This window comes from Brachionichthys hirsutus, chromosome 5, assembly GCF_040956055.1.
Source record: "Brachionichthys hirsutus isolate HB-005 chromosome 5, CSIRO-AGI_Bhir_v1, whole genome shotgun sequence".
Classification (NCBI taxonomy): Eukaryota; Metazoa; Chordata; class Actinopteri; order Lophiiformes; family Brachionichthyidae; genus Brachionichthys; species Brachionichthys hirsutus.
Window position 1 is genome coordinate 12,856,699 of NC_090901.1, and position 23,865 is coordinate 12,880,563.

Genomic DNA, 23,865 nt, shown 5'->3' on the forward strand with positions numbered 1-23,865 from the left:
AATGCGCGGAAACTGTCAACCTTGGCTTGGAAGTCCGCTGGCAGTTTTTGGGACAGTGTCGTCCTTGCTCTGATAGAGAGGCGTTTGCGTTGCATGAAGCGGTAACACCAAGAAGGTCCTCCCGCAAAGCCGTTTATATTCACGTCCTTGGCAACCACCTGGGCGTGGAGACGCAACTGCACCGTTGACAAACCTCTCCCAGCAGCACGTTGTTCAAGCACCCATGCGTGAACTCGTTCCTCCAACTGCGGCCACCTAGCTTGTCGCCCGCGATTAGCTTTCTTTGTTTTCTTCATTTCAGTAAGCGTAACCTCCGCTTTTCGCCAGTCCCTTACAAGTTTTTCGCTCACTCCAAACTTTCTTTCTGCTGCTCGATTGCCGTTTTCGGCTCCATATTTCACTATCTGAAGCTTGTAAGCCGCGGAATATGACTTTCTTTTCGGCGCCATTTTCATTCAGCCCTTCTAATTTGTGTTTTTAGATAACAGGTGTGACAGATAACTCTGAACCTCCAGAAACCGCGACAGATTCTGACGGGTCACAGAGTTCCCTGTAACACCTGTTATAGAAATGTGTAGGCTACTGTCTCTGCGCTCACAGATTTTGTAAAAAAAAGCATATATAAGTCGCACCCCCGACCAAACTATGAAAAAAACCGCGACTTATAATCCGGAAATCGCCGGCGTTTGTCCGTCCGTCCGTTAGCACGATAACTCAGAATGTTCCGGACGGATCTTGGGGAAGTTTTCAGGAACTGTTGGGAATGTTACCAGGAATAGATGATTACGTTTTGGTGATGATCCAGAAGAGATCCTGTATTACGGATCACTTTGAAATGTGCAGTAACATTGCAGTCAATGGAGCTTCAAAATGTGTTCTTCAATATCTCGGTTGATTATTGACCGATGTTTATGGAATCTGACACAGTCATGTAGGGTGGGGGCCTCTATCTCACCACCGAGTTTCAGAATGGAGCCAGTCAAACTAATCATTGAAAACTCCATTTGTGGATTCAAAAATCAGTTAAAAATACACTCTGATTCACTCTTACTAACTTCATGGTTGGTGTATAAAGATATCAAGAACAATTTAGAATCTTTTAGTGCTGATCCAGATCACCATGTGGATCTAAATGGGAGGGGAATGAGCTGCTCGGCGGAGGTCTGCGCTCTCTCAGTGCTTAACATGTGAAGCATTGAGTAATTATTTTTCATTGATCAGGTGTACGACATTCTGTGTTGCAGCTCATAAAACCATGAAATACAAGTGTGAGCATTTTCTCAACCAATCAAACCGCGTTTATGTAACCTTATTGTGATTTCAGTCAATATTATTTTCTTACCTTCAATATTATCTGTACAATAAGTCAAGTTCAGTTTAATCAACAGGTACAGGATGCAAGTTCTAAAAGTTCTTTAACACAATCAATTCACTCCCACTGATAACTTATTGGCACTTTCGACCAATCCTTGGAGGTTCGGCTTCGTTCAGACGTGCTACATAACGACGAGTGGGTTCCTGAGGCTACTGCCCCCCCCCCCCCCCCTCCGACAGCAGCCTCTGATGAGTGAACACGTGCGTCACAGTATGGGATTCTGCTTCCTGTGATCTTCACTCGCACTGATATTCTGTTTCAGGTTTTCCAGGCAGCAAGATTTTTCCAGGATTCATCAGGTTCTTTGGATCGAGGAAATCCTTGATACCCTGCATGACACGCATGTTCGTGGGTCCCATCTCCTCCTGCAGCAGCGCTCTCTTTCCTAATCCCACTCCGTGCTCCCCTGTGCATGTACCGTCCATGGCCAGGGCTCGCCTGCAGGGAGCACAAAACCATAGTCTGTCACTGCAAAACCGTTCACTGGTAACACATTTTTGTGTTCAAGTATATGCAGGTACAATATGAATATGCATTTATATATAAACGTTTATTAATGATGATCTTTCTCAGCCACCTTCTCATAGTTTTATTTTAGGATTTAAGATTTACAATACTTTATTAATTCCCAGTAGGGAAATTATTTTTTTACACAATACATTAAGCACACACAGAGGCCGGAGCTGTAGCGCGCGCACAATCACACACACACACAAAGGGCCTGTAGACATGCAATTAATGGAGATACGATGAAGTGATGGGCAGCCACATGGCAGCACCCTAGGAGCAGCTTATGGGGCTCGGCGCTTTGCTCAAGGGCTCCCCGGCAGTGCTCAGGAGGTGAACTGGCACCTCTCCAGCTGACGGTTCACACTCCACACTGTGGTCCACGCTGGACTTGAACCAGCCACCCTCCCCATCAGGTTCACCTAAATTAAACGTGCTTTTACTGAACCTGATGGGAAAGAACGGGACTGGCTCGGAGGAGGTCGAGCAACAACCGTTAACAGAGGAGGGGGCTCGATCCCTGACTTCTACAAGCTTCATTTGCTCTGCTCTGGACTGCTGTAGAGACGAAGCAGTGCAAAGAAGGAGGACCTGCTCCTTCTGATTTTTAATGTCAATAAAGTGACATCAATGGCTGCATGTGTGTTAGGGATAAAGTCTCTAACATTGTGATATTAATTTACAAACGCATCGGAATGAAGCAGGCAGAGTCAAGGATTCTTTTTCTCTCTTGCGCAGCCAAGACCGACTGGTCTGGCGCGCTCCTTCAAACCAACTCTCTCCTGTTCCGCTTTCCGGAACTCGTTTATTTATCACCTTCATAGCTCCACCTCTTGACCCAGTGACATCACAATACCTTTAGGGCGCACAACATCGCTGCCCACCAGATGGGACTGTTCTGCACCTAACAGTTACATTAAACAATTGAAAATAAGCAAATTGACTATCAATGTGTCATTCTGCTAATCTCCCTGGTCCCCCCTTTATCAACTCCCGAATAATATTCAGTTGTGCTCTTTGACCTCCATAGATGACCCTGGTACAGCCGGTGGCTTTCAAAATAAAGCTGAGAATTGTTTTGTGTACCCAAAACTCATCATCTATGGACAGACAACACATTATCCAGCAGCCTTTTCAAAACACAATACTAAAAGCAAAGTCTTCTGAAATCAATAGCTGCTATAAAAAAAAAGATGGGTGAGAAAGCGATCCTAAAGGGGAGCTGCATTTGTCTGAAGGTAGGTGGGCAGAGTGAGGGGGATTAGGAAAAGGGTGGGGAAGATTAGAGGGAAGAGAAAGGAGTTGGAAAACAAAGAATGACAGAGGAAAACAAAGAGAAGTTGCTCAGAGGGCGCAGCGAAGCCTGGGGACCTCGTCTGGCTTTGAGGCAGAGCATTCACCGGAGCTCGAAGCATCCGTTCTCTGAACCATTAAATAACAGAGATTAGTGTTATTATGATAAATAAGGATTTGGGCGTATTATTCACGCTTGTATAAATAACTGAATTCAGTCTGAGCCTTGCCCGACATTATTAACACCGTGCCACAAACGCAGCTTTAGGACATTCTACTGGCTCCCCAGTTAAAGTGCAGTGGTTTCCTGAAGATCACGAAGCACCGCCAGAGAGGAACGTTGAGCAGCAGATTGGGCTTCAGGGACTTTACCTGGCCAGCCTCTCAGTGAACAGGTGAACCCTGTGGAGCTGCTCCTGGTCACCAGGGTCCATCAGCATCAGACAGTGGAAGTTCCCATCACCGACATGGCCCACCATTGGACCTACAGCAAAAACATGTTCCCTTCAGTCCTGTAACACAATGCACTTCAAACGGAGATGAAACACAAGAAGTAAGACACTCGTAGTGCGTTTCTCACCTGTGAGACTGTTCTCAATCAAGTCCTTCTTTGTCTCCACGATGATTTGAGGAAGTCGAGAAAGAGGGACACACACATCTGTAGAGTAGGCCTGTGGGACAAACACACACACAAATACACAGAAGATAAGGTCATAGTATTGGAACTGCATTGCCGTTACCGGGTCGCAGGTCATGCTGGAGCCTATCCCAGCAGTCTACGGGTGAGAAGCCGGGTACACTTTGGACAAGTCGCCAGTCCATCGCAGAGCCACACACAGGCAATCTCCTCACGGAAAGGCCCCACGTCGGATTTGAGCCTGTTGCCTTCTTGTTGTGAGACAACGGCGTGACCACTGAGCCACTGCGCTGCCCGTCCGGCGCACTCATTAGGATTTCAAACTTTACTGCCTCAGAATGGTTTTGGTGTTGTGCAGCACAGAGCCATCAGAGAAAGCCTGCTAACCACAGGAGGAACTTGTGACGCTGCTGCTCGTGACAATGCGACACTGACAGCACCCAGTAACTCGTCACCTCGAGCTCTGGAGGTACTGAATGTTTCACACGGGGAAAAGTGAGGAGTAACAGCAAGGTGAGACGGAATAATGTGACACTGCCAGCTGAGTATGGATTTAGAATTTTGGTAACAGTATGACTCAAAGTTCCTCTTACACTCGTACACTGTACTCTACATGTCATCAAGCTGTGGTCTTCTCTTGCCTTCCCTTTACTTTTAAAATGTTTCATCATTGAATTTTTCTCACATTCATTTTTTTGCACACTGACTTTGTATGTATTTGTGACCATGCCATGCAAAAAAAAAAAAATAAGACATTCAGGTGAATACACCGTGACTCAAGATAATCCAAGGACGTTTTTGGGAGACATTTCAAGTAGAACAGGGGTCTCAAACTCAAATTACCTGGGGGGGCAAAGTCTGAGTGAGGTCAGGCCACATTAGGTATTCCACAAAAAAAAAAGAAAGATGAACGCGGCTTAACCTGAAAAAAGTGGCTTCGAGAAATTTTTTAAATATTACCCTCTTTTCAGCATTTTTAACAATCAAAAACTCAAAAATATTCTTGAGATATTCATTCATTGAATAAAATGATCTTTACCTTGTAGCCAGGTCTGATGGCCAGACAAGCGTACCAGGCATCATGACGCGCTTTCCACAACCTATCCCGTGTTTCCGCATCCAGAGCCCATTTAAACTCGGAACCATCGTTACTCTGAGTAATGTCCTCTGTAGAAACAAAGGAAACAATTTGTTTGATGTGATGTTGCTCATATATACCCCTCACGCTTCACTGAGGAGTGGGTGGTCTCTTCAGCATATGCTTGATTTTTCTTCTTCCACATATTCTGCTGATCCAGAGCCCTGAGAAGTTTCTCTTTCTTACTTCCACAATACGGGACCCCAAAACTCTGCCAGTTATCTGGATGGTTCCGGGCTACTTTTTCTATTTTTAACCATCTTTTTCTGCATGCTCATCTTGATCATGAGGTTGAATAATTCTGGAACCACACTACTCAGTAGCATTGTGTGTGAGAGTGGGGACTTTTATTCGTATTTTAATATGTTGCATTCAGTCTCTGTCTGGGAGACTTCTACACTTCAGAAGATGGGGAGAGATTGGGTTTTTTTAGCAGCAGGTTATTCTTTTAAGGAATCATGCCGCTTCGCACGTGGACGTTCCAGTTTTGGTAGGATGCAAACACCTTCACTTCACAAAGAATAAGTCCCGATAAGTCCCAGGCCACGCTCATGCATAGAGCATGGTCTCCCTGTTATTATGTGATATATTTAATATATATTAATATATATTTCTCTGGGTCCCCAGCATCTCACAAGTCAAAGCAAATTCAAACAAACTTGTGACACAAAGAGTGATGCTCGTTTGCTCCTACCTGCTGTTTTGATCTGTTCATTCAGATTTTGCTCAGAGCCATGGAACTCCAGGAAGAGAGTCGGGGTGACCGGGTAGGACAGAGAGCTGAACTTGTTGCATGCATCAATCATAACATCATCCAGAAACTCTAGATAAACACACACACACACACACCAGTTTGTGCATGTGCAGATTATTAACTCCAGCACTCCGTACTCTACTGAATGATAAGAGCCATGAGAATCATCCCAAACGACAAAATTGTATATGGAATTTATATTTTTTTAAATCCAACAAAGGAAAATGAAAAACTGTATAAAGATTTTAAAAACAAATGAACAAGTATAATAAAAAGCCAGATAGATGATTATTATGATAACGTATTGGAGAAATATGAAAGGAAGGTAATAAATGAAGTCATAGAAAATAATAAGAAGATGGGGTTTTCCCCAAATTTATGACAAACCCGAAAAAAACAATTGAATACAAAAAGGAAACTGTTAATGCTTTCAATCATTTGTTTTTGTTAATGTAGGTCCTAAATTAGCTGGACAGTTACCCTACGTATATATTGAGGTTTCTACTTTTAATAGTAAAACTATGTTTCTAAATGGAGCATGTCAAAGTGATGTGTTAGTAAACAAATTTAAAAGGAATAAATCTGCTGATTGTCATGGTATTGATACGTCGCTCATCAAGGAAATCCTTCGCTGTATTATTGAACATTTTACTTATATCTCCAACAAATGGTGTTGTTCCTGATCAAATGAAAATAGCCAAAGTGATTCCAATTCATAATAGTGGAAATAAACATATTTTATCTAATTATAGGCCAAAATCACTGCTTCCACAATTCTAAAAAATATTAGATAAACTGTTTGAAATCAAATTGAATGCATTTAAGATTCACTAGTACTGCATACTAATTTACCTATAGTACAGGTCATTGGCATGGTGTTGCTCCTGCTATCTATTGTGTCGCTGTAAGGCCTTATCCCCTTACCGATTCGAGCGATGGGTATTCCTGCCTGTAGAATCCGCACTGTGCTGTCCACAGCAGCCTGGACGGAGGGAAACGAGCAGATGGCTGACACCATGGCTTCTGGGATGCCATAAAGGCGTAGTGTAGTCTTTGTGATTATCCCCAGGGTGCCCTCCGACCCGACAAACAGGTTTGTCAGATTGTAGCCTGCTGATGTCTTCCTTCCGTTTTGATGAAAGAAGACAGGATGGATGGTTGGAAGAGATAAGATGCACGAGGCAACGTTGAGCGTTTGTGGGCGCAAAGCAGCCGCTGCGTACCTGGAGCGCCGGCCCTTCCCTGCCGTGTGCATGATGGTCCCGTCGGCCAAAACCACCTCCAGGTTTAAAACGTTTTCCTTCATGGTTCCGTAGCGCACTGCATTGGTGCCGGATGCACTGGTGGCAGCCATCCCACACAGAGATGCATCGGCACCGGGATCTGAGATGATAGTTCATATTATATATATATTATAGTCACAACTGATGAAAAGAGTTGCCTCGGCACCATCTTCACATCCTATCTTGAGCCAAACGATGGGAAACACGTGATATGACGGTATTTTAGTCTCACAGAAGCTGAAAACATGTTCAACCTCCCAGCTCAACAGAATAGAAAACATTTACTTGTGTAAAAGGAAAAGTGAAAGCTTTCCATGTGGAGAAAGACTAAAGATTTCTACTGATTATCTCACTAGATTCCCAGATCGTTTCAGCTCATTCGTGCAGGCTGACAGCGTGATGCTAAATCATGCTAAATAATGCTCCCACTCTAAAACCTGCTTCAACTGAGCCTTTACATTAACTAGCTCTTGAGCTAACAGAGTGAAAGCTGTTACAAACCTGCATTTGTACTCATTCTGTGCCGCTGGCCACATTCTCTGTCTGAATGAAGTTACCTGACAGCCCTTACCAGTCATCAGTTACCCCTTAAGACCTGACTCGACCCTCTGTTCCCTGCCTGATGATTCCTGTTGAACTTGTTTCCTGCTGGTTCGTCGTTATAGCCGATTACAGTAATTCTTTGCTCCTTGATAGTTGTTTAGTTTAGGCTGTGTATCTTTTCCAGCCGGTCCCCTTGGTTATTTATAGTGTGTTTCACTTTTCTAGGCAGTGTTCTTTAGTTCAGCATTTTGCGACGCCTGCCCGTCCTGTTTTCTTCGTTCTGGATTATTTATGCTCGTAAACTACCGTTAAACATCCCCTCTGGTTTATGTCTCTGTTGCTGGGGCCCATACTCTAGTTTAACTGTCACAAAAGCTTTGCAAAAGTGTGACTGACCAACAGGAAACCACAGGCCAGTGTCTCGCAGGAAGTGGTTGAGGGCCTTCCGTGTCACGCCAGGCTCCACCGTCACATCAGAGTCCTCCTGGTGGAGATCAAGCACCTGATCCATGTTCCTCAGGCTGAAGCACACACCACCCTAAGAGGAAATATATGAACATGGGTTTAAAATGAGAAGATTGAATAATCATTTTCGTAGCGTGCATAGAAATCAGGTTTAAGCAGTCCGGTGAGTTGAAATGTGTGGTGTTGTAGTTAAACCGAGTGTCTCTCTGTCTGATAGAGGTGTTTTACACTCTAATATAAAGACACTGTGAGACACTCTAATGCTATCAATGTCCCTTTCAATAGCATTAGCATTTATAGTTTTATATAGCAGCTCTTTGCCAAAAAATGACATTTTTTTCTCATTTGTATTTCACAAAAAATATTGAATCCATAAAAAAAATGAGTCAGTGCTCTGTTGACGTCGGTGTCGTCTCAGCATTGTGTTGTCTCGTCATGGATAAAAGGTCCTTGCTGCAAACACACGTACACAGAAATACGAGGTCTACCTCTTTACCTTTACTGCACTGACCCCGCCCTCCAGACCCGTTCCGGTACCAAACGGAATGATGGGAAGTTGATGGTTATAGCAGACCTTAGCCAAGGCACTGACTTCCTCAACACAGTGAGGAAGCAACACCACATCTGGGGGATAACATCTGAACAAAAAAGGGCTTTTTATTTTCAGCCTTTGTAAAATTCTGTGGGAAAGTCATCCGGTCTATGACTTTTTTAGTCATGAATCACTTATCCCAGGGCAACTAAAACACAAAGGACTCATCCCATAATGGAGGACCATGTCATGAAACATGCACACAAAAAAACATTGCGACTTGTGAGTTTCATATTAAAATATCTCGTGAGATTTCTCACGAAATTTAGATCTTGAACAATCTCACAAGACTGTTCGAGAAGAAATGATGAAAAGAAAACTCAGATAACCGCAGATAGCTGGGGGTTTACTGTACATATTTTTATATATAAGTCGCACCTGAGTATAAGTCGCAGAACCAGCCAAACTATGAAAAGTGTGACTTATAGTCCGGAAAATACAGTACAGAAAAAATGAAAATCTGTTTTAGCTGTATATTTCTGTCTAGTAATAGCACTTCTGGATTGACGCACGAGTGTAATGACAATAAAGTTGAACCTAACCTCCTTCCTTGACTTCAGGCTGAAGTGCTGTGTCTTGAATCCTATACCTCTGTTTGTGCCTCTGGAGGCCTGTTCGCCCGTTTATTATAAATGCACTAATATTGCACATGTTGCTCAAAAGTCCATCCAAGTTTAAAAGGAGATCAGATGAATGGTTTTCTTGAAAGGCACATTGGAGTTATTCTGCAACTCTTCTCTTCACATGATTTACGGGATGAATGGCAGATCGAATTGGTTTTGGCCTGAATGGATGAACTGCAGTCATTATTAGAGTTTACGTTGGGGTCGGTCTCAAACTGTGTAAGACGGTGTCATTCAAGAATGATGAGAAGAAAATATCACTGCACAATATTAGATTGTCTGAATTAGAGAGTCTTGAAAATATGGAACATAGTAGCTGCCATTCATTGTCAATTTGGTACAGGTGACAACATTGACCTGAAACCTGTCTGCTCACACACAAAGCACAATCTTCAGATACTCCTTTAACAAGTTCAAAACTTTTAGGTACTCTTGTGGTAACAGAAGATTTTTTTTAGCCTTAAATGTTATTATAGACTGGTGACTGCAAACAAATCACATTATAAGATTGATCATTTATTACACATAATTACCACTTTCTGAAACTGTTTCTAGCTCAACAGGATGTTTAGTAACAACAGACATTTACAATGGCTACTAATCTGACCAGGGCTCAATCATTCGAGGTGAGGATCCCACCACCAAGCCATCGATGGCTGGAAAACCTTTATTAAATTGTTATGGTGGAAAATGCACCTTTCTTTACTTTCCATAATACAAAAATACTGTTGCAATCTAGTATGATTATAATAGGTATGTGTGACAGAGGCAGAGACTGACCTGTGTGAAGACTCATCTTTGCCATGTTGCTCTCTGACAGAGCGACCCAATGACACTCCATCCTCACCACATATGGACCTGAATGCAGAGAGGACACCTTCCACAGCAGCGCCCTGAAGACACACACACACAGGTAAAATATCTATGAATGCAGATATGAATTGATGCATTCTCTAATATCAAGAGAAAAAAATGCCAAACTTTTTTAAATCTTAAATTTTCCTGCTTGAAAATCATGAAGTGAGACACAAGCATCATCTAATTTTATTTAGCAGCCTCACACATAGATGTTTGATAGATATCATGTTTCACAGGGGAACAGTTGATGACAGCTAATGTGGTAAAAAAAAAAAAAAAAGCCTGCTTCCCTCATCAAGTGTTGAAGTGCCACCATTTAGGTAATCAAGTACAAGATTAAAGCTAAACTTGTAAGTAGTGATGGGTTAATGATGCCTCAAGGAGCGTATTGACACATTACACAAACTGTATTGACACTGTGTTGGTCACTCAGTGACCTCTGCTGTAGATCTAAAATCATTGCGGGTAAACAAAATGAAAAACAGAAATGGAAAAACTTGCATGCTGTAAACCCAACATTAGCCTGTGAAATAATATTTAATCTTTATTCCGTTGCTAGTCTCTTACTTAAACTATGATCATCTTTGTATAATATCATTTTCTCCACTTGTTTGCTGAGTGAAGTTCTTCATGTGAAGGGTTCACATTTTGCTTGTTTGTGTAAATGCTCAAGAGAGTTGGCATGTAAATTAAAGTAAATTTGCATGTAATAAAATTCAGAGTTAAAATGTTTATATGGGATTTTATTAACCAAAGTGTTCAATCATATGAAATAACACTAAAAATTGATTCATTCGCACATTTCCGAGAACGATCCATGAATGGGAGCAAAGCGGAAATCCAGCAGGGACATCAAACAATGTAATCTCCATCCACGAACCCGCAACAAGTCGATACATTTTGTTTCCTTTTGTAGCGGCACATCCGGAGGACATCCTGTACCGGTCACGTGGGTTTTTGATTGGATACGCACCAATCCGGGTTTCACGCATGCGCACTCGATACGGTGCTGACGCGCCAGCGTTGTTCGTCCCATCTGCCACTGGCTTCTCACCACCTTTACTTCATTTAAAACTTCTCATCAATGTTTAGAATCTACATTTTGGAACATCTAATAGATAAATAAAAATGTAGTATCTGTTTTGCGTCTTGAATCTTGGAGGAGAGCTGGACCGATCTCTTTCATTCCACCGAAGTGGGAGAAAAAAGTTGGTGATCTAACAACCTTTTTGGTTTTGTAATTTCCTATTGTTGTTGTTATTGTTATATTTATTCTGTTCAGTTTATATTTTTAATATTTCTATTTATTATTTTCTGTAATTTTTTGGAGCAACCTCAGAATTAATAAAGTTCCATCTTATCTTGAAGAACACATGCTTCTGCCCAGAACGACATATTCCCCTCAACAAAGTTCAGTAGAAACAGTTTCAGCACTTTTTGCCTAATAGTTTTAAAAACACTCCCGTCCCTGATGTTTTCATTAGAATTAGAGAGTTGTTGCAGGAGTGGCGAGTCACGTGGGTCGCAGGGTTCATGATTGACTCTGGGTTCGTGCGTGATTTTACGTGCGCTCAAACGCGATCTTGTGCGATGCGACATTTAAACAAAAGAGATTATAATTCGTGCGTCACTCACTCTGGCGGTGTTCGCCGATTTAATCTCACGACGCTGTAGCAAGCAGTGGCCGAAAGACACCAGCCGCCTGCCGGGCCGCGCAGAAAATATCATTGTTGACGACTCCGGTCCTCAGACGGGTCAAAACAACCGGAGCTGGTTGAAAAGTGTGGCATTAAACGGAACGATCTACAAACAGGACGTCCGTTGACTCCTTTCAAAATTAAACAGTATTTATATGAAGCCCCTTTTATATTTTACGCGTTTAATATAACTTCTTATGCATTGGCCATCCTACTTTTTTATGTTTATTAGTAAAAAAAAATCAGATAGATAGATAGATACATACATACATACATCCATAGATACATATAGATAGATAGAATATCAGATCATCATGGCAAAGTTAATTTGTCAGCAAAGCAAAACTGTATATTCATATTCAAGTTTTATGATGTAAAGTAAATGTTTTGAGGCATTTTTAATTTGTTTTAATTTTATTTGGCAAATTATGAGATACACTTTCAAAAATAGAAAACAGAATCTGATTTACGCAGTAAAATACCACGAATAAACTTTTCCCTGATTTTACTTTATCTTACTTTTTCGGGCAAATCTTAGACTTTGATTTTGAAGTCAGTGTTAATTTATTTCCGCTCGTGTATTTGGGCGGCTTTTGAAATGACGTCAGTGCGGCGCCCGTGTCGGACGATGGCGCTGCAATCCAGAGAAAAACAAGGAGAGTTTACGGAAGTCTCAGGTGAAGCAGCGAGGACCTCTGCTCTGTTGTTTTGGGGATACATGTTTTTTGCAACCCTTTGATCTCAGGTCTATCCATTAGTGGCTGAGTCACAAACACCAGCAGGTGGACGCTGCCGTAAACGCGGAGTCATTTACAGAGTTGCCTTTAAAGTTAATGTTTAACTTCCGCCTGATGTTCTCATTGACAGGATATTCGTTCTGTTTGAATCCTGGTCGTGACCGATGTCATTTATTCCATTTCTTCTACATGTGTGCTCCTTTGTCTGAGTTTTTTTCCACCGTTGTTAATGTGTTATTACCCCGTAAACAGCCGCACCTGAGAGGAGGAGGTACCCTGTCGACCTTCCGGCTTTGGATGAGGCTGGCGTGACGTCCGCGTCTGAACAGTATCTCTCGTCTTTGGAATCGACAGCTCATTATAATAATAGTGACGTATTTCAAGCCTTGCAGACTTCAAAGGTATTTCAGTCGTTGTAATCTCTAATAATGATTGATGGTGAATGCATTTTTTTTTACTGTAATTATAGTATTAACAATATTCACTTTTTAATTATCTAATAATTTAATGTTGGGAATGATTCCAGGAACAGAAGATTACATTTTGTTGATCCAGAAGAGATCGTGGATTCTGGATCACTTATGTTAGCATTACAGTATATGTATCTTAAAAATGTCTACCTCACCACCTTATTTCATCCGGATCGAATCCAGAATGGAGGCAGGAAAAAGTATTTAATTTTGAAAACTCCATTTACGGATTCAAAAAATCAGTTACAAATATGCAGCAACTCTGATTCACTTTTTCTTTTCATGGTTGGTGTAAAAAGATACCAAGAACAATGTAGAACCTTTTAGTGCTGATCCAGATCACCATGTGGACGGTGCAGATCCAGTTAGGAGGGGAATGAGCTGCTTGGTGGAGGTCTGCGCTCTCAGAGTGCTTCTCTAGTCATTGAGAAGGTTTATGGAGCGATTGATCAAGCGCTCTTTCACTTTTAGCATGTTTAGTTTCTGGCCCCTGCTTTCTAAAACAGGGACCAATTCATCAGTTTGGCTCAACAAACCTTTGTCATGGCAGGACTCACTCCTCAGACATGCTTCCTATTTACTCGACATTTAGTTTAGAAAATGAAGTCCGTTTTGAAAAGACAAAGATCGCAGTTGATTGTTTCCAAAGACAACGCGAGTGAAGAACATCTTCCCTTCTGCTCAGGTGGCGATAACAGCGAGCAACGTGAGGCGGGTGCAGCTCTTTGAAGACGGGCCCGACTGTACACTGCTGGCGCTCCACCGGCCCGATGATCCAACGCAAGGTTCGGAACGCAACACATCGACTCTCATCAGACACACGGGGAAAGGCCAAGACCGGCGCTGTGCTGCTTTACGTTTCAGTGGTGGCTTTATACCTGCATGAGGACTGGTGGTGCGTGGACGACGTCCTGAGGACAAGCAGCGAATCCAGAAGTGGATTGTTGACGGTATCTTGTGCTTTGGTTTATCTGTTTGTCAGTCACAACGCCACAGTAAGAAACGGGCCAGGATCCCTAGATGGGCCTGACTAGCATGGGAAAATAGAACCATCGTTTTTTTTTAGGCAATGAAATGCTTCCATTCCTGACACTGAAGCAGCCACTCCAGTCTCCGTCCAGTTAAAGGTCTTACGTAGGGGAGTTTGGTTTGATGTCTTTCTAGTTGGAATGATTTGTGTTTTACAGGTAAAATGTTTTTTAATTTATTTTTCTATATGTTTTTTGTTCCAATGAGAAACAAGCGAGAAAACTTCCTCTGTTTCAACAAACAGAACGCTCATTGTGTGTCAGGATCGTATCCGTTATGGTTTCAGATGCTTAAAGTCTCAACGATAAACAACAACAAGTATGTTTATTGGATGCACTTGGGGGGGGGTTGTCCCAAAGGATTTAGTTGCAGCCTTTCTTTCACAGCTTCGATCTGAGGCAAATCTACTGGGCAGCGGCTCCAACAGCTGCTTGTGTCAAAATGCATTTTGGTCGATAACAAGCTTTTGGAAAGCCAAAATAAACTCGGAGATTTGAGAGAATATCACGTCATTTTCAGCTTCATTTTGCCGTGTCAGACATTGAATCCTTCAGCTACCACGGCAACGCCCCTGCTTCCATTAATCAGGCTGCGGAACTGAAAGATCCCTCATCATCGGTCGGTGTGAAAGGAAAACCTGCGCAGTTTGTTTCCACTGCAGCCTGCTTACGATTTGTTTGTCTCATTTGCTTTCCTCCCAGCGCTGACTAGCGTCTTACGTCGGCGTCTTTTCTCCAGGTGCGGTCGCTTATGGAGAGGGTGATCGTGTTCCTGCTTAGTCAAGTACTGGAGAGGTCCTCAGAGGAGGAGGCATTGTTCTCCCCGCACCCCCGCACAGAGAGCTGCAAGCTGCTGTGGAGAGGGGGCGAGGCGGTCGGCTTTTACACCATCAAACATAAAGGTGTGATGGGAAACGAGAGTGAGAGATGGGTTGCACGCGTGCCCGTTGCTCCACAACACACTCGTGTTTACATGTAACTATTGCCTGCTGCAGTTTGAACTCCCTGGGGGGGCCACGTTGATTTAAAATGATCTGCTTATCAAGTAAGTCAAATGTCTCTTTGTCAAACCTCATATTTGACCAGTTTATCGGTGCTTTTATTGTGTAGTAGCTGGCAGAGGGGTGTGGGGCATTCAATAGCAGTGACTTTAGACAGCGATGAGACGGGGAAACACGCTGAACAGTGGACACTGAGACGGCTAAAAACCCACAATGCATCACATGCGTTCCTTGTGACGCGGAGGTCAATGTGGACGCAGCTTAAATCAAACACAAGATGCACCCCCTTACATCTTTAGATTGTGCTCATTTCCTGTGTTCCTGCCATGTTGAAACTTTATTTTCTTACATTTGTGGCCAGCAAACAAAAATGCAGTTTACACTTGATTGAGATATGGTGGTTGCCGTCTTTAAAATGTTTCTGTTGCCCCCGCCCCCCTCCCTTTTAAGGCAGCCTGTGTGACAGCTGGAACGGCCAAGGCTACCTGCTGCCTGTTCTGGACACAGTGCTGGTGAGGAAGCGCTGGAGGAGGAGAGGCTTCGGTCATCGGTTGTCAGCACTGCACATTTGTGATGTATGTGCAGCAGACAACTTAGAAACACCCACATGCACTCACACAGTGTTGGCATATCAAATAAACCAAAACAACTGAAAAGCAAGGTTGTTTTTCCTGCTGCTTCATTTTCAGTTTAAATCCCAACCCACTGTGCAGTGCAGGGGATTTTACAAACTCTTCTTCCTCTTTTTTCTTTTTTTAAATGAGCTCCCTCTATAGCAAACATACAATCCGGCTGTTTACGTCCCCTGTGTGTTCAGTGTGCCGGAGGTTCCTGCAGCAGCACAAGGAGCAACGGGAGCGTCTGTATGAGGTGGAAGCACCAGGGTGCTGGACTCAGCGAAGAAACATCTGGCTCAAAATCCAGCTGGGCCGATGTTCCCTCTGCAAGAATTTTAAATATCTAAAAAAAATAGTGTCCCTCAAGATTAAAGTGTTTTTAATCCACCTTTAAATATACTCCTGTGTCGTACGTTGTCTCTGTAGGTGTCAGCAGGGAGAGCAGTTCAGCGTCAGCATCGAGGAACGAAGACGACTCATCTCAGAAGGCGAGCGTCTCATTTAAAGTTTATGTATAAAGCAACGGCTGGCGTTACACTTTCCTCACACACGTCCAACATTTACATCGTCACAAATATCACAAGGAAAGACAGCTGTTCTCTGAAGCCTTTGTGTGCAAGGCGTTGTGCCTTTGTTGACAGAGGCTTAATGGGGCCATTGTTGTTTCATTGCAGAGGCAGCAGCAGTTGTACCATTGGGCCAATCAAGGTCTGTACAAGCGGAGCAAGTCGCCATCAGTGCATGAGTTTATGTCCGAAAGCTCTACAGTATGAACGAGAAGGAAAGTCTGGTCGACCTCGCACGATAGCATGAGGGAAATGGATGGGAAGCATCCTCTTGGCATCAGGATGTTTTCAGTGAGAACTACACTACCTGGATGGGAACAAAAAAGTTGCCACCAAAACAAAAGGTCACACACGCTAATATGCCATTGGACCACCTTGAGATTTAATTATGGCACTCGTTTGCTGGCGCATCATTTCGATAAACTTCTGCAATCCCAAAATATGTTTTTTCCATTCAGTATTGCATTCATATTTTTCACAAAGATCTGGGATTGATGATGATGATGTATAATATAAACAAATCTCCCCCCCCCCAAACCCCAACGGAGCAGAATTAAGCGGTGTACATAATGTGGGATTAAAGGTATGGAAGTTGTCGGAGGCAAACTCAGACTCAGGAAATCAATTATCTGAGTCATGCATAGCCTATTTGATTTTCTTCAAGCAACTTCTTCCTGTTTAACCTCAAACCAGTTGTATTCCCTCTAAGTCTGTCCTTGCTATTTTTGATGCAGGCTGTCAACAGTAAACTGGACTCGACTTCTTTCTGCACCGGCAGTGAGGACATTCCACCACCTGTAGGCTCCTCTATGGAACAAATCAAACCTTGTGATTCGAGCCAGGAAGGAAGGTCCCCAAGCAGCAAAATCTCTGAGACAGGATGCAACCTTCCAGCCCACACTGACAATTTGAACTCTGAACCTCCCACCAGACCGACAAAGCCCCTAAACACAATACAAAGTCAAACGTCCAAGTCCTCACAATCTGCAGAGTCTGGCACAGAGAAATCAGAGGGCGGGACAATAGTAAAAAGTGTTAAACGAATCAGACGGTTCTGAGAGAAATCACAGACACACACAGGGGGGCGCTGAGCTAAAACACGACCTTCAGCAGGAACTGTTCATACACTTGTAAAAAGGAAATAACGGAATGTGTGTACGAACACGCAGATTAAATGGTTAGTGCACAAAAACATTAACATTTTGCTGTGGCCCATCCAGAATCCTGACTTGAATCCAATTGAGAATCTGTGGATGGAGCTAAAGTTCAGAGTGATGGCAAGGAGACGCTCTGAGCTGACAGAGGTGGAGCTCGTTGCTAAAGACGAATGGACAGAAATACCAATGGAGACATGCAAAAAGGAAGTGTCAATAATCAAAGGCTTTTCTATTTATTATTATTATGAGAAGGGTATGAATTATTATGGGCATGCCACTTGTAACAGAAAAAGTGGTTCGGAAAATGAATGAATGAATGTAAATAAAAGATTAGGTTTTTGTTTTGTTTTTATCTGGGAGACACCTCTGTCAATAAAGAAGATAGATAGATAGATAGATAGATAGATGTTTTCTCACTGTCAACAGGATTACATTTTCATTAAACCTGGTGGAAGAGTTAGATGCAGCAGGAAAAACATTCAAATCATGGGATGAATCCACATCCCACCCCCCTACTTGATTTAATGTTGCAAGATGGGCCTTTTTTAAGCATTTGTAACAGTTGCATCAGAATTATCCTGTAGGACTTGGTAGGTTTGGATTCAAATCTCAAGTCAGATTGATTGAAATTTAATTTACAGACTCAGAGCTGACTCAGAACATGCTAAAGACAAACAGCTGCCTGAATTAGTTTTATCATTTAATTTTCTTTCATCTGTTGCAATATGTGCTTTTAAGTTGATGTTTATATGTATTACACATGCATTGTGTATCATACATATAAACAGTACTTCATGTTTGCGCTGTAAAGGTCTCTTTTTGCCAATATCTCCTGACTGAAGCTCCACCTTTTGTTCTTCTTTTTGATCTTCTGTGCTGAACATAATAGCCAAGATTAAACAAACAAACAAAAAAAAAACAGCTGAAACTTTAGTTTTGCATTATTTATCCGACACTTAATTTCCATGCATTGTAAACTTTTTCATCTTGCAGAGCTGTCATCCGCCGGCACTTGCAGTCAAACAAATCGAGCGCACCTCCGACGCGCCTCGCTTCAAGCGCTTGAGAGATTCAGGAAAACAGGAAGCGGCATAAATCTGGGAAAGTTCCACTGAGGCTTATGGAAGATGAGCCGAATTTACGCAAACGCGTCGCTCCAGAACAAACCAGTGCACAATGAGAACTTTCACGGCGTGTGGTCTCCGTCTGGGTTTGAAAGGTAGGGGCTGGACTCGAACCTATCTTGCGCGCTAACGCGCTCCATTTGTTTCCCTTCAGCGTTCATAAGTAAACAACAACAGAACCGGCACGATTTGATTGGGTCCCCTCCACTACCGATAATCATTGGTTATTGTCAATGATCGATTATTGCGCGCTCTCAGCCTGGTATGGTTTGCGTTCATTCGTTTAATTACGCGCTGCTGTATAAACATGGTTTAGTGGAAAGCAATAAAAAATAAACGATATACAAAACATCAACTATAAATCTCATCACACTTCAAAATATGCAGGCAGAATCGATTTATTCGCCATCGTCAGTGAAAGGGTTCACAAACGCGGACTTTCTCTCGGATCAATCGCGCAACATGAAACATAAAATAATGACAAAATATCAACTACAATTAATGTCAGATACAGTAACTTAAATAAATGTTCTATGCAGAGTGAATGCAGTGCAAAAAAAATAAATGTCAAAATTAGAGAAAACTCACAAAATAACAACAGAATATAAAGATGGATTTTTGTAATGGGATTAAAGTTAAGGAATCGGTTGTGGCACCAGGGAGGGGCTCTGGGGGTTCCTGTAGCTGCCCCTTGGACAACCAACACAATGATGAAATAGGAAAAACATTCAGAGCACCTTCTCTGAAGGAAAGAAACTCTGGTGCCTCCCCTGGATGTGGCGAGTACGTCCACGGTGGAGAACCTTTAGGATCACAAAGATTCAATTAAAACAATCTTCAACATTAGAGTTTGCAATTTAATACCCTTTGTGGTTTTCAAAGCCGTAACAAGTGGATTCAATAGTTAAGCAGAAACGATCGGAGGTTGACAAATGCAGCATATTGCTCTGAAAGAAAGACATAATCGAGTACAGGTGGTCCTCGCTTAACGTGCAGTAAAACCTCGACATCAAAGAAAGCGAGTGGTGAGAGGAGAAGACAAGACGCATGATGAAGATGGAGATGAGGCACGCCGTTTATCGGCCAACGTGACCGCGGCGTCCGTGTAAGGGATTTGGCACGCCAGTACGAGCGGAGTACATCGATATGTACAATCCTCAAACAGAAGGATGCTATCAAGAGAACACAAAGCCTTCCAAAGGCAGAGCTATTAGATCTAAGTTTATGCAAGTGTACATGTAAGGTACAATAATTACTGCATAAAGTGTCTCCGTTACCGTCCAACTCAGGTATGTAGTAAAAACATCTCGTAAGCAGACTGTGTGTATGTATATATATATATATATATATATATATATACCAGGATCAATATGTTTCACGTACAGCATAAATGGCTTATCCGTATGCAACTATGAAAACATTTTGACCACACAAAATGTCGGCCAAGTTGTTGGGGGTTGGGTCAATGACGGTGTCTTCGTTAAGTGAGGACCGCCTGTACTCCCGTAGAAGCCCTTTCCGAAATATCACATTCAGAAAATAATCTTTATGCTATGATGTGGATAGTTCTTCTGGTGTGGCAGCAACACACTGCTGTAGAACTGAAATATGTGAAGTACTTGATCTCTTTCTTGCGCACAGTGGCCAGGGCTTGCTTGTTGAAGGAAAGCTGCTGGATGTCTCCAGACATGTAATCATTGACAGCAAGAATCAAAAGGTACCGTTTCTTTATTTAAAGAGGCTGGCGTGAGTCAGACACGCACTCGCCTGCACAGAAAAAAACATTTATCTGCCGCAAAATCAGTCTGCGTGGATTCTGTTATTTCCCAATCTGGAAGCGGCGTTCCCGTAATCCTGCTAAAAACAAACAAGCTCTTTTGGCGAGGCAATAAGGAAGTTCTTCAGGCCTTGTTTTGTCACCATCTGCTAGTGACAGAAATTCAAACAAACCTGAAAATATTACTGATAAGATCCTTATCAGGATGAACAATTTAAATAAATACCATAAACTTAATGTTTTTTCCTTGCTGTCACTGGCAGGCTCGTTTTTACGTGCTGTACCTAAAACCTCGCAGAATCCATCAGAGGAAGTTCGACGCCAGTGAGAGGGAGATTGAGCCAAACTTTACTGACACGCAGAAGGTCAACACTGGTTACCTGATGTCTTCCTACAGTGAGTATAGAAAAACACGTTTATGTTCCCACACCGGACTCCTTGATGTTTGGAGTACTTTGAGTTCCATGCAGTTCAGCATTCGTTTTGAATCTGTCTGCTGTCAGAACAGCCCAGAGAGTTCTCCCAAGACTTGAGGTCTGGTCACTCCGTCTTAGCCAGCTGTGTTTGAGTCGTATTTCAGATGGATGGAATTTTCTAACCATTAAATCATATACCCAAAGGAACTCCGAAGCACCAAGTCAAATTTGTGACATTTCTGAAGGATGAGGACGTTACAGTTAATGGTTTGCAGATGCCAAAGTGTGGTCATAATAAAAAAAAATACAATAAAGGGAAGGGGGGGGGGGGGGGCAAGAAGCACAACTAGACATGGGAGCACATAAAGCTTTCTTTGATTGTTCACTTAAAAATTAAGAATGTCGATTTATAGACACAAAAAGGCATCTTAAATCATTTCATTCGTCAATGTTTATTAATTTTGCGACCTGTTTTCTTTGGCATCGGCCAAATATGGTTTTATGTATTTGACATTAGGCGGCATGGTGGCGTAGTGGGTAGCGCTGTCACCTCAGAGCAAGACGGTACCAGGTTCGAATCTACTGAATGTGTGAGAAGCCCAAACTCTCCATGAGGGCCCACTCCTGAACCTTTTATGGAGCTTTCAGCAACGTCTTTTCTTTATACGCACATAAGGGTTGTAAAATATTAAGTTGACATGCGAGATCAGTAGTTTGGAATTACTTCCACGGCGTCTCTATGACAACGAATGAGTGATATTGTTGAAATCCCAGGGAGTGAAGAATTTCCGATCTGATGCAGGTAATTCAGCCAATTAGTGGCTCTAATTCTAAGAAAATATGTCACTTGCTCACTTTCCAGCACTCCGTTAGTTAACTCACTTTGTGTATTTGTTTGTCCTTGCAGCGGTGGAAGCTAAAGGGAAGTCAGACCGACTTTCAGAGATGCAGCTATCAGCAGCGGTGAATAAAGCAGCGCTGGTGAAGATAACCGATCAGCACCGGCCTGCCGGGACCTGGGCTTTCTGGTACCCAGAGTCAGAGATGGATAAAACCGAGCTGGAAACAGGACAGGATGTCCGACTGAAGACGAGAGGAGACAGTCCTTTCATTTGTGAGACTTCATAGCAGCTTAACCTTGGAAAAATAAAAATAATAATAAAGAGAAAAGTCACGCCATTGTCCCAACTCTTCCGCTTCAAGCTATTTTACCGGAGCTCTTTGTTAGTGGCTGTAAATGCAGCACAGGCTTTGCTCCTCATGAGATGTTTTCCCAAGACAGACGATCCCTTTGGTTTGTCTTGACCTTCTTGATGAAGTTCGTCCGAGAGCCGAGCTCTATGGCACTGGGGGATTGGATGGAATCATACGGATCTCTGTCGTTTTGTCTATGTTTCGTGGTTTGAAGTTTTTGCTACTGTTTTGGAAGATGCTGCATAAATTAGCGGTTCTTTTATTTAATTTTTTTCTGTGCTTGCAGTCTCCTTGGCCAAAGTGGATGGTGGCACGGTGACAAAGTGTAACTTTGCTGGAGATGAACAAGCCGGAGCATCGTGGACGGACAAGATTATGGCCAACAAAGCGGGCGCGGTCGACGCTCCTGGAGGAGAGGGGGAGGGAGCAGAGGAGGAGGAATGGGTGAAGACATGGAGACATTTAGGCCTGTTATACACCGTCTTGCCTGTGCCTCTATCAAATGCCATGTACCGGTATCTAAAAGGCATCTTCGCCATACTGTTGGCATCGTTCTATGATCTTTTTTCTCAGTCTCAATTTCAGACAAACTCTAGTTTGACTATAAAATCCTGAAAGAAATCCGTTTTCCTGCCGCTTTATCTGCCTCGCAGGTCTTGGGTGGTGCCGGAGCCTCTCCCCGCTTGTTGTTGGGGAGGGGCCGGGTACCCCCGGATGAGATGCCAGCTCATCACAGGGACGAAACTGCGACATTAAAGGAAATGTGTTGTTTGAGGTCAGATAAGATGCACATGTTTGGGGTTTTTTTTTTTTTGAGGGTGGGGGGGGGGGCATGAGTGATTTCCCACATTATGACCACTGAGACTTGATTACTTCCTGCACCTGTCTGGTAACAGGAAGCCACTCGCATCTCTCAAATCGCGCTAGAGCCGTTCATGCTATGCATCACGGTTTCCTCATCTCTTCACATTTAGTCATCAAAAGTTGAAAGGAAGTACAGTCTCTCGGTGGGTGTGACACTTAACAGGAAGTGTGCAGCTCAGTCGCTCAGGCTAGAAATGCATCCAAGCGGGGAAGGCTCACATCTGTTTCTCTCTCAGGAGGACTGAGGAAAGCGTCTCTCGCATTCCGTTTGGTTCCATCCTCCACGCCTGGAAAACGCCCGTCGCTTCTCCAGGATGGGAGAGACTCTTCTCGCATCACAGAGTGTCTTTGGATCAGGTTCTAATGTTTACAGAACTGTCGCTCTGCCTTTGATTCTTCAACTGTTGGTTTTTGTATCCAAGTGCAAGTTTTTATTTTGACTTTGGCGTTGCTTACTGTCCTTGTTTTTCAACATATTTATTCTTCTGTAATTTGTATCCTTTCTAGAGTTCATTTTGTGTTCATCAAAACAGCCAGAGGTTTCCCCACTAAGTATAAATACATTAAAAAACTATATTATTAACGATATGTATTATCTACTGTGTTAGAGTGTCATTTTGGTTGGTGTGCCCCAGGATTTTGTAAACGTAAAACATTTGGGGAAGTGATGCTTTAGTTGGCTGTCAGACATAACTTGTGAGAAATCTGTAAGCTTTTTGGTAATGTCACATCAAAATATGATCAAAATGTCTTTAATTAAAGAAAGGTGTATGAATGTATGTACAGAACAATTTTATCAATGAAAATGTTTGCCTTATTACAACATATATTTATGCAGAGAGGCCGGTCTGAATTAGCAGCATTTAACTTGTCAATCACCGTCTCTCCTTTAAAGACAAACATACATGTAGATTAATAAAACCAATGTAAACTATAAAAATGTTTCAGGATGAAACACTTATGGGCAACAGCAACAAGAAAACAATCATGAGTAGTTCCGTTCAAATTCAATTTTAAAACAATTAAAGTTTGTCCAACGCCGTCTCAGCATCGTATACACTCCGCCCCCTTTCACCGGGAATATGCCGTGTATATAGTGGCTACATGCTGCACATAAACACTGCTGGGGCTGGCTTGTCTCCGTCTCGT

At 42.7% G+C, this 23,865-nt stretch overlaps 3 protein-coding genes across 5 annotated transcripts; 2 read left to right on the forward strand and 1 right to left on the reverse strand.

Annotated features, from left to right (window-relative positions):
• Positions 1-1,361: 1,361 nt before the first annotated feature.
• LOC137893791 (probable D-lactate dehydrogenase, mitochondrial) lies at positions 1,362-11,825 on the reverse strand. Of its 2 annotated transcripts, XM_068739228.1 has the most exons (11): positions 11,704-11,825; positions 9,991-10,103; positions 8,492-8,633; positions 7,927-8,068; positions 6,928-7,087; positions 6,629-6,828; positions 5,645-5,773; positions 4,852-4,979; positions 3,756-3,846; positions 3,548-3,659; positions 1,362-1,813 (listed from the first exon to the last, which is right to left on the reverse strand). In XM_068739228.1, exons 1-11 carry the CDS (start codon positions 11,794-11,796, stop codon positions 1,612-1,614), a joined length of 1,512 nt encoding a protein of 503 aa, XP_068595329.1. In that variant the 5' UTR covers positions 11,797-11,825; the 3' UTR covers positions 1,362-1,611. The 2 variants fall into 2 exon arrangements, with proteins under 2 accessions (XP_068595329.1, XP_068595328.1); XM_068739227.1 differs by having other exon boundaries at positions 6,629-7,087.
• Positions 11,826-12,393: 568 nt separating this feature from the next.
• LOC137893550 (protein FAM169B-like) lies at positions 12,394-18,241 on the forward strand. The gene is made up of 9 exons (XM_068738959.1): positions 12,394-12,442; positions 12,755-12,903; positions 13,658-13,757; positions 13,837-13,922; positions 14,740-14,902; positions 15,452-15,629; positions 15,802-15,944; positions 16,045-16,112; positions 16,919-18,241. The coding sequence occupies exons 1-9, from the start codon at positions 12,394-12,396 to the stop codon at positions 17,240-17,242; spliced, it is 1,260 nt and encodes a 419-aa protein (XP_068595060.1). The 3' UTR covers positions 17,243-18,241.
• Positions 18,242-18,442: 201 nt separating this feature from the next.
• Positions 18,443-23,495, forward strand: LOC137893847 (arpin-like). 2 transcript variants are annotated; one of them, XM_068739287.1, is made up of 6 exons: positions 18,443-18,560; positions 20,107-20,182; positions 20,506-20,638; positions 21,566-21,772; positions 22,139-22,296; positions 22,953-23,495. In XM_068739287.1, exons 1-6 carry the CDS (start codon positions 18,469-18,471, stop codon positions 22,959-22,961), a joined length of 675 nt encoding a protein of 224 aa, XP_068595388.1. In that variant the 5' UTR covers positions 18,443-18,468; the 3' UTR covers positions 22,962-23,495. The 2 variants fall into 2 exon arrangements, with proteins under 2 accessions (XP_068595388.1, XP_068595387.1); XM_068739286.1 differs by lacking the exon at positions 22,953-23,495 and having other exon boundaries at positions 22,139-22,648.
• Positions 23,496-23,865: the final 370 nt, after the last annotated feature.